The sequence below is a fragment of the Taudactylus pleione genome, unplaced genomic scaffold, assembly GCF_031769625.1.
Source record: "Taudactylus pleione unplaced genomic scaffold, aTauple2 ptg000464l, whole genome shotgun sequence".
Lineage (NCBI taxonomy): Eukaryota > Metazoa > Chordata > Amphibia > Anura > Myobatrachidae > Taudactylus > Taudactylus pleione.
In genome coordinates, this window is record NW_028284866.1 from 1,241,837 (window position 1) to 1,258,180 (window position 16,344).

The 16,344-nt window shown below is 43.7% G+C and overlaps 1 protein-coding gene across 2 annotated transcripts in view; it reads left to right on the forward strand.

The window, feature by feature from the left end:
* Positions 1-16,305, forward strand: part of SLC68A1 (solute carrier family 68 member 1) — a 42,844-nt gene extending 26,539 nt beyond the window's left edge. For both annotated transcript variants that reach the window (XM_088448700.1, XM_088448699.1), the window contains exons 8-9: positions 2,634-2,827; positions 13,851-16,305. In XM_088448700.1, coding sequence (XP_088304826.1) covers positions 2,634-2,827; positions 13,851-14,104 — 448 coding nt within the window. In that variant the 3' untranslated portion in view covers positions 14,105-16,305. The remainder of the gene's footprint in view (positions 1-2,633; positions 2,828-13,850) is intronic.
* The last annotated feature ends 39 nt before the right edge of the window (positions 16,306-16,344 follow it).

Genomic DNA, 16,344 nt, shown 5'->3' on the forward strand with positions numbered 1-16,344 from the left:
AAGAAATACAAGTGCACAAGTCCAAATTAACTGATTATATATAAATAAATAAATTTTTGCAGTAAATAGAGTTTTTTTGGCATAATCTTGGCCATGCTTATGGGCCTACCCACCACATCCGGGTAACCTCTTTAGGGTAGGTCCCTAACATACTAGGATTCAAATCCAGAGGGCAGGACACCCCCAAACTAGCCCAGCTAAGCCACCCCAAGGCACCGCTAGAACCCTAGTATGTTAAGGACCTACCCTACAGAGGTTACCCGGATGTGGTGGGTAGGCCCATAACCTTGGCCAAGATTATGCCTAAAACCTCTATTGATTGCAAAAATGTATTTATTTGTAATCAGTTAATTTGGAGTTGTGCACTTGTATTTATTTGTGTATATATGAATTGTCTCCACAGGTAGCACCTCCAATTATATATATATATATATATATATATATATATGTGTGTATGTATGTATGTATGTATGTATGTTCAGGGTGTGCAGGAAGAGGCCCATTTTCTATATAAATCTGCTCCTGGGATAGCTGCTGGAACTTGCAGGTCCACGAGAATTGGAAAGTCACAACAATACTAGAGAGCTGCTTTTGCTGTGTCATGAAATCCACTCTGTTACCCCTGTGTAGCCCCTCTCTCATCGCTTCACCCCTTTTACTGTCATCACCCAACGCAGGTATAAGAACCCCAATTTGCCCACACGTGGCTGCCGTTCTGTGTATCAGAGGGCAACTAATGATGACCTATCAGTTCCCCACTTTGTACTTCTGGGTAATCAACACTTAGGGCCTCATTTACTAACTTGTTTTATCACCAAAACGAGTGATAAATGTCACTGTGTATGATAAATGGTGCTCCAGCCAATCAGCTCCCAACTGTCAACTGTTAGAAAATGACAGCTGGGAGCTGATTGGCTGGAGCACCATTTATCATACACAGTGACATTTATCACTTGTTTTGGTGATAAAAACTCGTTACTACATGGGGGCCTTAGTGCGGCCTGTAGTGCGAAGGAAAAGTTGGGTCCCCTTCCAGCCTGTCTGGCAGAGACCACCATAGGATAGGAAAGGGCCATTTGTTGCTGCAACAGGCTGCACAGCCCTTACCATGAAATAAAGAGCCAGTACTCTTACTTTATCCCTCCAGCGCCCCCTGCTTTTTATTGTTCTTTCGGACCTTGATACTCCCCCAAGACAATTCAAGGCTATCCTTTGCCACTAAGCCATGCACCCAGAATCAGAGCATATCAATACATTGTATAGGGGTTGGGGTGAAATAAGATAAGGGTATTATAGTATTTAAGCGATGGTACACACTGGACAATATATAGGGTGTTCAATGGGGCAGCTGATATATATCGCGAGTGTGTCGGTGGGTATGTACCCCCTAATATGTCTGTGAATGAAGTCGTTCACAGACATATGGCATCTGCTCTGCAGCACAGCAGATGCCCGATATAACTGCAGATATATCGACACATCTGGCTGTGCGACCGGGCAGTCAGCTGACCGCCCGTTCATTTGCTGCAGGGACTACCGGTGACTCTCAGCTCAACTGGGCGGGCAAATTCCAATGCCTGCCCACTTGTGATGTCAGGTTACACACATCGAGCAGCTGATCGGTAAGTCTGTATAGATTACCTGATCGGCCGCTGTGTCGGCGGATCAGCCTGTCGCCGGATCCATGGGCAGTGTGTACTCAGCTTCAGAGTTATGGTGCGTACACACGGTACAATCAGTCAGGGATAACGATATCGCTGACTGATTGTCCTGCACCTTCCCGGAGTGCTGGATGATCGATATCGATCATCCAGCACACCACCAACCCACCAACGACGGCCAGTGACCCGCGATCAACGATTGCGGGTACCTATAGTAACCTTGTTGATATCGACCAGGTTGGCCTGCATGCATGGGCGATGGACGATATCGTTATCGTCCATACGTGCCCGCACATCGCAGGTCGTTGGTGGGTTGGAAGGGACCAAAAATTCATGATATGAACGATAACTATATGATATCGTTATTGTTCATATTGTGCATTTTAATCGTCCCTTTTGTACTCACCATTAGACAAAAAGATAGACTATATGCAAATTTATTTCTGCAATTACACCTAATAACCTCTTTATTGAATCTAAGACAAATCCTGTAAAGTGTTAACTAAAAGTATTGGGTAAAGCTGGGTATACACTGTGCGATATATCACGGCCGATATACTACGAGCGCGTCGGTGGGTGTGTATCCCCGATATGTCTGTGAACAACGTCGTTCACAGACATATCGCATCGGCAGATGACCGATGTATCTGTGCATCGGCTGGAGTGTACGGGCGACCTACCGATCGCCCATAACACATGTTGTAGGGACCCGGTGGTGAGTAGCAGCTCAACTGGGCAGATTAATTTAAATACCCTCCCAGTTGTGACGTCAGGCCTGGCACATTGAGTGGACGATTGGTAAGTGTATATGCATTTACCAATCGTCAGATGGCTCGGCCAAGGGTATAGTAATGCTATGACTTTACCATGGAAGATGAATGAAAAATTAAAAAAAAACCTGTATGGCAATTGTTATATAAAGTTATATGTGATGCATGAACTCAACCACAATACTCTACTTTTCTGTTGCAGCAACCGTGTTTTCACTGAGGGGACATGTAAATTACTCAACCTGGTGATCACCGATTTGGTGGATGAAGATTTTGTGCTTAACTGCAGAAAACAGGCAGCTTCAGCGCTAATGTTTGGAATGGTTGCCTTGGTTACCAAACCTGGTCAGACATTTGCGCCTCTGTTCGGCATGTGGTTACTTTGTGTCTACACAGGTAAATGGAACAGTTTACAAAACATCATCATTTCATTGTAGGAATAAAACTCCAGTTGATTGACTTGGGGTTAAGTTTATTATATTTCTATAAATGTTCATTGTATTGTATTGATATTTCACTTCAAAGATCAAACCATGTTTCTCTGTATATCAGCATATATTATAGCTGATGTACAGCAGAGTTTGTTCAATGTGAATTCAAATGCTGCTTGCCCAGCAGGCAATTTAAGTGATGTTGACGGCTCCTATTAATATTAGTTTAGCCAACTGATCTTCCTCCTTCCCTCCACTTTAAAGATTTTTGAACAGCGGAGGTAAGTGCATTTATTGGGCAAGGTGGTGTCAATTAGTGGTAATCATTTGCCATTTAAGCTGGGCATACATTATGCATCTATTGGCCCGATAGGCAGATTATCGGTGGATCGGTCTGGTGTATGGCTGCGACCGATCACTGAGGATTGGATGGTTGGGCATGAAAAATCTTCCAGTACGTGCGACTGGTCCGATAATTGGCCGGACGCATCTAGCAGTGTATCCGGAGCTTTTAGATAAAATTTCTTTCAATCTGACAAGACTCTTTATCTGACAATGTATGCCCAGCATAAGTCGTGACTAGTAAATAAATGGTAATTCGCTTTTAATTGCCCATCACAGCTTTAGCATTCACCGTCTGTAAACTCCCATGGAATGAAGGCCTAGGTGGGCAAAGCTTCTGAAACATATATTCATTTCAAACCAACAAAAAATTCCATTGTAAGCTTTACTTAAGGCTATAGGCCATATCTGATGTTTGCTTCTGTTTTGCATTACCACTCTGATTTATGCAGGGGCTTCTCAGCCTGGCCACTGTTTTTTCTTAAATTTAAGATTGATACCCTAGAAGAATTACTCATTTTGGTCTTTCAAAAAGGAGAGTTATGGTAAAACTTACACTTGTTAACTCTCTTTCTTCGAAGTCCATAGGGCTCCACAGGGGAGACAGTGGGGTGTAGGTGGGACATGGAGGACCAGATACCAACAGCAAAGCTTTTCAATCCCAGAATGCTCCGATGCTTCCCCCCCTATATCCCACCCACAGCCTGAGGGCAACTCAGTTTTGTTAAATAAAGCCCAAGGTAGGAGCAGGATAGGAGAGAAGGAAGACTGCTACACTGAAGAATCACCTTCTCACACAGAGAAGGAAACAAGTGACCAAGAGAAGTAACCCGTAGAAGCCAGGTGCGTAGGGGCCGGTGCCCTGTGGACCCTATGGACCTCGAAGAAAGAGAGTTGACAAGGGTAAGTTTTACCATAACTCTCCTTTTCTTCTTCAGGGTCCATAGGGCTCCACAGCTCCACAGGGGAGACCGTGGGGATGTCCCAAAGAGTTGCTCAAGGACGGGAACGCTCCTGAGCAGAGAGGAGAACCCTGCTCCTGAAGGAAGCATCCTGAAAGGCAAATGTATCAAAGGCGCAGAACCTAAGAAAGGTGTGGACAGAAGACCACGTAGCTGTCTTGCATAGTTGTTCAGCAGAGGCGCCACGCCAGGCTGCCCATGAGAGGCCCACAGAGCGAGTAGAATGAGCAGATGTAGACAGGGACCCTGAGACAACAGGTCTGGTGTAGAGGAAGTCGAAGAGGAACGTCTATGGAGAGACTTTGAAGGTCGGAGTACCAATGGCATCTGGGCCAAGCCGGAGCTACCAACAGGACTGTGCCCCCTTCCTGTTTGAACTTCTGAAGAACTTGAGGAAGAAGGGATATTGGAGGGAAGAGGTACTTCAAATGGTAGGTCCACTTCACAGATCATGCGTCCACGAAGGCCTCGTTGGCTTTGTCCTGGCTCCATACACTGGAAGTTTGTGGTTGTGTCTTTGTCCACCAGAAGCTGAAAGACTTCTGAATGTAGAGACCACTCTACTGCATGCTCGTAGTGACGGCTTAGGAAATCCGCTTCTCAATTGAGAATTCCTGGGATGAACACTGTGGAGATGGCTGGGAGATGGCGTTTGGTCCATGTGAGAATGCAGGACACTTCTGCCATTGCTGCTCGACTTCGAGTGCCTCCCTGGTGATTGAGGTAGGCCACTGCCATAATAGAGCGGAGGGTTCCCGTACGAAATCTGGGCACCCTGATAAACTTGTGCAGAGACTTGAGGTTGAGGATAGGCCGATGAGACCTGTTGGGTTTCTGAACTAAGAAATGGGTAGAATAATAGCCCTTCCTTCGCTGTGCGGAGGAGACCGGAATTATTACTCCGGAGAGCAGTATGGACTGAATGGTCTTTTTGAGCAACAGGGCCTTTGCTTGGGTCCAATGGAGGGCCTGTGCAAAAGAACTGCTGGGGGGGCCACCTCAGGAAGGAGAGGGCATATCTGTGGGAGACCACTTCTCTTACCCAGGCGTCTGTTGTGGTCTGAGCCAGAACTTGGTGAATTGAAGAAATTGGCCTCACACCCTGGGAGCCCTCGGAGAGGCCCGCCCCGTCAGACTGAGGGTTTGTCCTCAGATTTGGTAGGTGGACATCTAGAGGCCCAGGTCTGCTTGGTCCTAGTCTTGGAAGCCTTAGTTGATGCCTTGAAAAGTACGGTCTTAGCTTTCTTTGAGGACGAAAGGATGACGTCCGAGGCTTCTCATTATATGCAGAGGGCAGGAACGCCGGCTAGGAAGCTGCCAAGGTAGTCACAATTTTTTCCAAACAGGATATCTTCTGAATAAGGCAGAGGCTCCAAAGCCTTTTTAGAGTCCGCATCTGCCTTCCTTGAGCCGAGCCAAACAATACGGTGGGCTACTACAGAAGTGGCAGATGCCTTGGAGGCTAGGAGAGCCGTATCTATAGCTGCTTCACCCAAATAGGAGGATGCCTCTCTAATGTGAGCTATGTAGAACAGTTGTACCCTCGAAGCATCAGAGGGAAATGTCTCTTCTAGGGCCTCTGCCCAACTCTAAATGGCCTTAGCCACCCAGGCTGTAGCACTAGCAGGGCAAGTAATAGCTCCTGTAAGAGAGTATATAGACTTTAGACAAGCTTCCGTTCTTCTGTCCGTAGTCTTCTTCAAGGAGGTTGCAGTATAGATAGGTAAGGTACCATTTTTGACTAAACGTGTCACGTGGGAATCCACTGTTGGGGGAACTTCCCATTTAGTGCAGTCAGTAGCAGGAAGAGGGTAAAAGGAGCTTAAACGCTTACGCAGCTGAAATCTTTTAAGTGGGCATTTTCCACGCTTCACTGATATGATCAGAAAGCTGGTCAGTGTGAGGAAATTCGGGTAAAATTACCTTTTGTCGTTTAAAAGATGGCTTTTTGCCTTAGGAGCAGATTCTGTCTCTTCTATTTGAAGAATAGATTTTAGAGCTCTCACAAGTGCAGGTATATTCAGTTTAGAGGGGGGCTCCTTGTCTCCCAAAGGGGAGTCAGAGTGAGAGAGGTCTGCATCTTCTGCCTCCCCAGATGATGATAGCTGAGTGTACTGGGAATATAACACAGCACGCTTAGTAGGTTTACTAGGTAAGGGTCTCTCTTTTTGCAGAATTTGCTGAAAGGCTGTAGAGGTATCCGCTAGACTCTGCACTGAGGTACAAAGTATGTCTGCCCATGGGGGAGGCAAAGAATTTGCCTCCCCCTATGGTCATCCCATAGGGGGAGCTACCACAGGTGGTCCGCAATTTTTGCTAGAATCTGTGAAAAAGTAGCACAGGGTAGGTCCTGAGGAGAAGATGCCATGGCTGATGGGCCCGAGGCAGTATAACAAGATGCACAAAGACCATCATGAATGAGGTCCTCTGAAGTTAAGCCTTCTGAGCAGCACTTACAAGACACCAGAGTAGGAGCAGCAGGCTGCTTGTCATTATTACCTCTGCCAGACATCGCTGCAAGAATAATGAACCACACAATCTGACACAGTACAGTGACCAACCCAGATGTACAGTCAGGTGCATAAATATTGGGACATTGACAGAATTTTCATATTTTGGCCTCTATTCACCACCACAATGGCTTTGAAATGAAACAAACAAGATGTGCTTTAACTGCAGACTTTCATATTTAATTTGAGGGTAATTGCATCCAAATCAGGTGAACGGTGTAGGAATTACAACGGTTTCAATATGTGCCTCCCACTTTTTAAGGGGCCAAAAGTAATGGGACTATCAACTCAAAAGCTATTTCATGGACAGGTGTGGACTATTCCCTCATTATTTAATTATCAATTAAGCAGGTAAAAGGTCTGGAGTTGATTCTAGGTGTGACATTTGCATTTGGAATCAGTTGCTGTCGACTCTCAATATGAGAGCCAAAGAGCTGTCACTATCAGTGAAGCAAGCCATCATTAGGCTGAAAAATCAAAACAAACCCATCAGAGAGATAGCAAAAACATTAGGTGTGGCCAAATCAACTGTTTGGAACATAAAGAACGCACCGGAGAGCTCAGCAACACCAAAAGACCCGGAAGACCACGGAAAACAACTGTGGTGGATGACAGAAGAATTATTTCCCTGGTGAAGAAAAACCCCTTCACAACAGTTGGCCAAATCAAGAACACTCTCAGGAGGTAGGTGTATATGTGTCAAAGTCAACAATCAAGAGAAGACTTCACAAGAGTGAATATAGAGGGTTCACCACAAGATGTGAGCCACAAAAACAGTGAGACTAGATTAGAGTTTGACAAACAACATCTAAAAAAGCCATTACAGTTCTGGAACAACATCCTATGGACAGATGAGACAAAGATCAACATGTACCAGAGTGATGGGAAGAGAAGAGTATGGAGAAGGAAAGGAACTGCTCATGATTCAAAACATACCACCTAATCAGTGAAGCATGGTGGTGGTAGTGTCATGGCGTGGGCATGTATGGCTGCCAATGAAACTGGTTCCCTTGTATTTATTGATGATGTTACTGCTGACAAAAGCAGCAGAATGAATTCTGAAGTGTTTCGGGCAATATTATATGCTCATATTCAGTCAAATGCTTCAGAACTCATTGGACGGCGCTTCACAGTGCAGATGGACAATGACCCGAAGCATACTGCAAAAGCAACCAAAGAGTTTTTTAAGGCTAAAAAGTGGAATGTTATGCAATGGCCAAGTCAATCCCCTGACCTGAATCCGATTGAGCATGCATTTCACTTGATGCAGACAAAACTGAAGGGAAAATGCCCCAAGAACAAGCAGGAACTGAAGACATTTGCAGTAGAGGCCTGGCAGAGCATCACCAGGGATGAAACCCAGTGCCTGGTGATGTCTATGCGTTCCAGACTTCAGGCTGTAATTGCCTGCAAAGGATTTGCAACAAAGTATTAAAAAGTGAAAGTTTGATTTAGGATTGTTTAGTTTGTCCCATTACTTTTGGCCCCTTAAAAAGTGGGAGGCACATATAGAAACCGTTGTAATTCTTACACCGTTCACCTGATTTGGATGTAATTACCCTCAAATTAAATCTGAAAGACTGCAGTTAAAGCACATCTTATTTGTTTCATTTCAAAGCCATTGTGGTGGTGAATAGAGGCCAAAATATGAAAATTCTGTCAATGTCCCAATATTTATGCACCTGACTGTATGTGTAATATGGCACAGTGTAGTGCGCAACAGCGATATGTAGTATGTGATAGCCCTCACAAATAGATGGAGATGTGAGGTACAATGAACCCCTTATACCCTTACTATGCCAGGGTTATATCAGAAGAAAAGAAAAGGTATAAGCCGACAGTCATTATGAAAAAGAAAACACAGCAAAGCTAGCATAAGTCACATACAATGCAGAATATACAATATAACTGCAGTGGGTACTAAAATCAACTACACAGACTGCAGTGGCTGGTAGGCTATAGCGCTGTATAACCTGGCCCTTGGGAGAAGTATACAGGGAGACTGGACCCAGCGTTCCCTGAGACCTGAATGCAGAAAATGGCTGCCGTGAGTCTCAGAGGGGCAGAGGGTGAGGGAGGAACAGCTCAGGGAGCAGCAAGACCACAGTGGAATGGCGACCTGAGCTGGGGGAGGGCCGCAGGGAGAGCGCCTTCTCTCCGATGCTGACTTTAACCACTGGGTCCCTTGGCCTTACATATGCCCTGCACTAGTGCTTGTAATGCCCTGGTGGTCTAGTGAAGTGCCAGACAAAGCGGTGTCCACTCCGGTCTGTCTCCTAAGACCAGAGGAGGGACTGCGCATACACACAGGTCCCCGTCTTACCTGTCCCCTTGATTCCTGGCTGCAGTCTGGGGAGCCTCTGCTAGCTAGATCCCCCTCAGAGCCCCGCCGATAGCTGGTGTCACGGTGCGGCGGAGGGGTGATGGAGCACTAGTACAGACGTCCCAAGGACTCTCTCGTGCTGCTGCTCATTAGTAGTTAATAAATGAAAATAACTAGAATCCTAAAAATAAGCTTGGGTTGCTTAAAAGCAGCCCCCTGTTAAAACTGTTATCCAGCTCCCGCCGGACACCAACAAAACAGAGTTACCCTCAGGCTGTGGGCGGGGCATAGGGGGAAGGACCGGAGCATCCTGGGATTGAAAAGCATTGCTGTTGGTGTCCTGTCCTCCAAGTCCCACTTACACCTCATTGTCTCCCCCGTGGAGCCCTATGGACCCTGAAGAAAACCTGATTTCCACTCACTATACAATATTCACCTTTTTCTAAAGTTTTCTACTTACACAAATTCGGTTATCAATGCCTGTGTCATATCCATACCTCTGACATGCAAGGGAACGATGTCCTTATATAGTTATGTATGTCATTATTTTTACATAAGGTACTACATGATGTAAAAATGTTTCTTCATAGGGCTTATATGTAAGGTTTGTACAATGTTTAAAATCTCTTCTGCTGCCATATAATTTAGTACTCCACTCACGTGATCTGTTTTTGGGGTTAATGGGAGTCCCAATGCAGTACCTGGATGTAACCAATTAGGACCTTTTACTGTGCGTGCATGGTATTACGTTGTTTAAATGTTATTGAAAGACTCACGGAGCTAAAATGATTGTTGCAACAAGGCTTGTAATGGCACACATCCACTAAAAGACCTCAAAACGACTGCACGATTACGACATTGTATTCGTGCAGTCGTTTGCTCGTTCAGTGTAGGCACATCACAGACTGACAATCGGTCAGTCTAGGCACATCAATCATCTGCTAACATGCTGAACTTGACATTATCATCAGGTTGTACAACATATTTGTACGATGATGGATGTCTAAAATTCAAAAATATTTAATACACAATGTATCAAACTTATTTTTATTATCTCACTCCATGGATTCATCTCTAAGGCTACTACTTCCTTTACTCTCCCTACAGCTCATCCTTCTGTACATATTGCCGCCTCATTCATCTACTCTCCTCTTATAAACACACATGAGTTTTTTACTTATTTATACACACTGACAATAACATCCACAACCTGTCATTATAAAAATCTGTCATACACATCCCACAAATATACTTATATCTCTCTCCTGCTGTTTCTATTAGCTGGTGGCATATCACCAAATCCAGGCCCGTCCCACATACCACACTCACAACAAAAATATAAATCCAGCTAGCCTCAAACATTGCGTGCCTCCCAATCACTAAAATGTGCTTTATGGAATGCACGCTCAGTTTGCCATAAGCTAACATCCATCCATGACCTCTTTATCTCAACTAACCTCAACCTTCTGGCAATAACAGAGACATGGCTCACACAATCAGACACTGTCTCCCCTGCTGCACTTTCACATGGTGACCTACACTTCTCACACACCTCCAGGCATGGTAATTGTAAAGGAGGTGGAGTAGGAATATTACTCTCCCAATCTTTCACATACACAATTCTCCCACAGGTACCTTCACTCACATTTTCATCATTTGAAGTACATTCTATCAGGACTTTCACCCCTTTCTCTCTGCAAGTTGCTGCTATCCATCGCCCCACCTGGGCCACCTCAACAATTTCTTGAACATTTTTCTGCCTGGCTCCCTCACTTCCTATCCTCAGACATCTCCACCATCATTATGGGTGATTTCAATATCCCCATTGACAGTCCACAATCTCCTCATGCCTCCAAACTACTCTCTTTAACCTCCTCTCTTGGCCTCTCCCAATGGATTGACTCCTCCACTCATCAGGATGGCCACTGCCTTGATCTTGTATTCACCAGACTATGCTCTGTTTCTGATTTCACTAATCCTTTCCCTCTCTCAGATCACAACCTTATCACCTGCACACTCTCCCTCCATTACATCAACCTCAATGTCACTGAAATCAACCAAATCTCCTAAAACCCGCAGAAATATTAATGCTATTAACTTTCAACAACTATCTACCTCTCTACAACAACAACTCTCACAAATTTCTACATTCCCTTCTCCTGAGACTGCTGCATCACACCTAAACCAGATTCTATAAAAAAGCCCTCAATGAAGTAGCTCCAGCTGCCCATCACACACCGCATAGACTTAGACGTCAACCGTGGCATTCTAATTTAACAAGGCATCTACAAAAACTCTCACTTAAAGTAGAACGTCTGTGGCGAAAGTCTTGTACTCCAAGTGACTTCCTCACATATAAGACCATCTACAACTCTCCAAACAAACCTATTTCCAATCTCTAATCTCTGCTCAAGCCTCTAAACCCAAGTGACTCCTCCCTCACCAAAGCCACCTGCTACTATCTGTGCACAAGATTTTGCTTCCTATTTCAAGGACAAGATTGATAAGATCCGAAATGAAATGTTATTCTCTTCCTCAGCTAATGACCTGCTCAATTCCCTACCTGAACCCTCTGGCACATTCTCTTCATTTGACCCCACAATGAAGATGAAGTATCTACACTCTTCTCATCCTCCTACTCTATTACCTCTCCTCTAAATCCTATACCCTCACAAATCAGTAAAGCTCTGTCTCCTGTGCTCATCCCAACCCTAACTAAAATCTGTAATCTCTCTCTCTCTACTGGCATCTTTCCATCACTGTTCAAGCATGCAGTGATTACTCCCATTCTGAAAAAACAAAATTCTGACCCCAACACTCTCAAATTACCGTCCTATCTCCCAGCTCCCATGCCTTTCCAAGCTACTTGAGACTTTTCTACACCCGCCTCACACACTTTCTTAACTCACACAACTTATTAGACCCACTTCAGTCTGGTTTTTGTTCCCAACACTCCACGGAGACAGTACTGACTAAGGTAGTAAATGATCTGGTCACTGCCAAGGCTAAAGGCCATTATTCACTTCTAATTCTTCTAGATCTCTCTGCTGCCTTTGACACTTTTGACCATTCTCTTCTCATATAAACTCTACAATCCCTAGGTCTTCAAGGCACAGCCCTTTCTTGGTTCTCTTCCTACCGATCTGATCGCTCTTTTACTGTTCGTTTTTCTGATTCTGCCTCCTCTTCGCTACCTCTATCAGTTGGAGTACCGTAAGGCTCTGTTTTAGGTCCTTTGTTATTCTCAATCTATACCACCTCTCTTGGCAAACTAATCCGCTCTATTGGATTTCAGTACCATCTGTATGCGGATGATACTCAGATCTACCTATCTCCCCCAGATTTATCACCATCTGTATTGGTCCGTGTCACTGAATGTCTTTCTGCCATTTCATCTTGGATGTCATCTCGCCACCTGAAACTTAATATTTCTAAAACAGAATTAATTATATATCCACCAGCCAATAACAGTTACCAACCTGATCTCTGTTGATAACTCGACAATCCACCCTGCCCCAAGAGCTCGCTGCCTGGGAGTCATACTTGACTCTGAACTGTCCTTTGTTTCCCACATTCAATTTGTCTCAAAATAATGTTACATACATCTAAAAAACATATCCAAAATTTGACCATATCTCTCACAAGACACTGCAAAAACTCTAATCCATGCACTTATTATTTCCCGCATTGACTACTGCAATAGTCTCCTTACTGGCCTTCTCAAAAAAAGGCTATCTGCATTACAATCCATTGTGAATGCAGCTGCGAGGCTTATCTTCCTTGCCAAACGTTCATCGTCTGCTGCACCGCTCTGTCAGTCCCTCCATTGGCTGCCGGTTTTCTACCGTATTCCATATAAAATACTTTTACTTACACATAATGCTATTAACTAAACCACACCAACATGCATCTCTTCACTCATTACAAAATATCTCCCAACCCGACCTCTCCGCTCAGCACAAGATCTGCGTCTCTCATTCCCACGCATTACTTGCTCCCATTCACGGTTACAGGACTTTCTTCGTGCTGCACCCACTCCATGGAATGCCTTACCACGCACAATAACTTTCCTCTAGTCTCCAATCCTTCAAGCGTTCCCCGAAAACTCACCTCTTCAGGCAAGCTTATCAGATTCCAGAACCCCCCACATAACCTTCATAGCTCCCATGTCTAATTACATCCCCTGTCACAGTCCACACATAACCTCACATACTGTCTTTCTTTCACATCCTCCTGATATTTGGCCGCCATTCCTGTGCGACTGGATCATGCAGCCCACCAAGAAACTCTGCATTCTGATTGGATCAAAATGCAATATATAGCACCTATCCTTGTGTATAAGCAGGGCCTTCCTACCTATATATCGGTCTGTTATTACCCAGTTTTGTTATATTAATTTCCAATTGTAAAGCGCAATGGCATATGCTGCGCTATATAAGAAACTTAATAAATAAGTCAATGTCTAAACAACCAGCGGGAGCGTGCATCGCTGGTCATTGTAGTCATTTTTTTTTTTTAACGATCTGCAAACTATTGAACGTTATCGTTCAATTTAATAGTCTAGTGGATGTGTGCCGTAAGAGGCTGCTTCCTCACCTGTATTATTCTTTTTCCTTGGAACAAGTGTTTTGTGTGATTTTATTGTAAACAAAATCGGTTTTTTTAAGTAGATGCAATTAGTCCTAGAGCATGGCTACAAAATTAAATAGTTTTATTATATCTTGTAAGACACCAAGAAAATATTTAAAAGAATATTGTAAATAATTATTTTATTATAACTGGAACACAAGTTGAGTAGAGGCATGTTTACTTGTTATCCTGTTCCATTGATGTGTTAATTTTTTATTGTAGGATACGATATCTTTCAGCGGGATGCTATGAATAATATAAGTACGGAACCACAGATGGATTCTAGCCGTGTACTAACAGCCACTCTCCGCCAAGGGTGTTTTTATCTCTTGGTATTCATTCCAATAACCTGCGCTCTCCTCCAGCTCTTCACCTGGTCCCATTTCACCCTACGTGGAAAACGCCTCTTAGCGGTGAAAGCTTATCGCCAGACTCAGCCTGAAAACACACTCCCGCAGGATGTCAAAACTATATGAAGGACAGCTGCTCGTGTCAATTCAATGGTTACGAACTTTGGCTATGACAGAGCTCTCTGGGCATAGGTGTCTATTTGTCCCAATAACGTCCTTACTGGTATAGTGCAGTACTTAACGCCACAAAGCATAATGCAGCACAGTCTCTGCTATGATACCATATATGTGGCCTCCTACAGAACAGGGAGCTTGGTAGTGATTACACCATGTAGCACTGGGTTGCTCACTACCCCTTTGCTGTACTTTTTTATATTTTTGATTACATGGCAGGAATGTTGCCAATCGCTCTATTTAGCAGGGTCCACTTCTGATTGAGATCCAATGCGACGGCTCTAACTTGGAACCCTTAAAGGCACTTTACTGGCCCAACCCTACTATAAAGAGAGCCGAGCAGAGCTGAAGATCATCAGCAGAGGTCACCGCTATATGTACACATCAGGGACCCTGCTAATTAGTGATTGGTGGGATTCTGGCTAAAGCGCTATTAATAGGAGAAGGCATATTTTTATAAAATGGAAAACCACTTCAAGGATCTTCTTCTTCTCTGCCAGTTACATAATTACAGGAACAGATGCCAAAACCAGAGACTAATCAAACTGATTCTTTGTCATCTTGCTGAGAACAAGCATACGTTTTCCATCCCAAGACCATGTGACATAATGCAACTTGTGCCATTGCCAATAGAGGTTGGAGTTCCAGGCAGGCAATGACATCTGAGAAGCAGAGAGCAATGAATATGATAATATAGAAACCTTTGATATATTTTATGTAGTAGTGACATTCCAGGGGTCCTGTGTGATTTTTACTTGCTGGCAAGTAAGGGAAGATGTCTGCATTGTGCGAGTGATCACAAGGGAGTACAGCCAGGGAAAGTTATACTGACCAAGGATAAACCACTTCGAGAGTGTTGCGATTGTTTTACTTCATGCACCTTTACTGCAGCAACTGCCGTCATGAATTGATTGGATAGCCTCAAGCATATTGCCTGATGATGAGAGATTCCAAACACCAATCACCTTTGTGAGAATCTATTGCAACTGAATATGGGCTTCCCTAATTTGAGGGGTGAAGGGTTATTGGCTGAGATTTTTGGGAGCCAGAGAGATCGTCACTAGATTTAAAGCAGCAATTATTTCCAAGGCAAAACCAAACTGGTTTTGCCTTTTAAACGAATCGCCGCTTTAAATCTATGGCCTATCATGCCGCATCTTGTGGGCTATTATAATTGGCCCTAAAGTGTTCTTTCCTTACAATCTATACTTTTAACCAAGTTTACATTTGTGCCAAAACGTTTTTTTGCATTTAATTTTATATGTTTATATTTCATTTTATATGCTTCAAACGTGATATATTGTTGGGTAATATTGTGTTTCTAACCTGGTAAAATTATCAAACCGTCTAATAGAAAAAGACTAACCACACTTGCTATTATGCAGCGTACCATAATTCATTACCACAAAATTATCAGTGTTTGATCGAAAAATATCGGTTCTATTATTATTTTCATTCCTACAACTACTACTAAGAAAAAACACAAAAGGGAGTTTTGGTTTAATGTATAATGTCCTGTCCTGAATTAATGCTCCTGATGATGAGAAACAGCCTACATTTAAAATCCACTATTAGGGCTCAGTCAGATATTTAGACGGTGCTTCAATTATGGGTGATGTGCTGTCTGAATGCTCCTAACAGCAACACATTGCGACCAGAACATCGCTTATTTTGCCTCACACCCCCATAGGGGTGCACAGGACAATGAGTGATGTTGCTGAACCATTCTTTATCCCTGAGCATAGATGAGGATTTTATAACCTCCATTAGTCAGAACTTGCTCCAGCTGTTTCCTAAACTGACCTCATGAGTACATAATGCCAAGTACATAATGAAGGCTGGCTTTATACATTCCGATATCTCAAAATCAGTCTTCTCTAATGACCTTCTTCAACCTGTGAAATGTTTCCCCTGGGATCTCTTCAGCTTCTTATGGTACAGTAAACTGTTTACAATGAAAATCTGAGATTGTACTAGGTAAAAACTCTGCTTTATCTAGCATTTACATTGCTACTCAACTAACCAAGTGTCTGAATGTATGCCTCATTTCATCTCAGGACATCCTTTAGCCTTGTGCTGGACCAACTGCATCACTGCCATATTCAGGTGTGGTCATAATTTGCCATAAAAATAAAATTATATTTTCTCCACAATATTGCTGTTACGCGTCAGTCATTCCAATAGGCACGCGC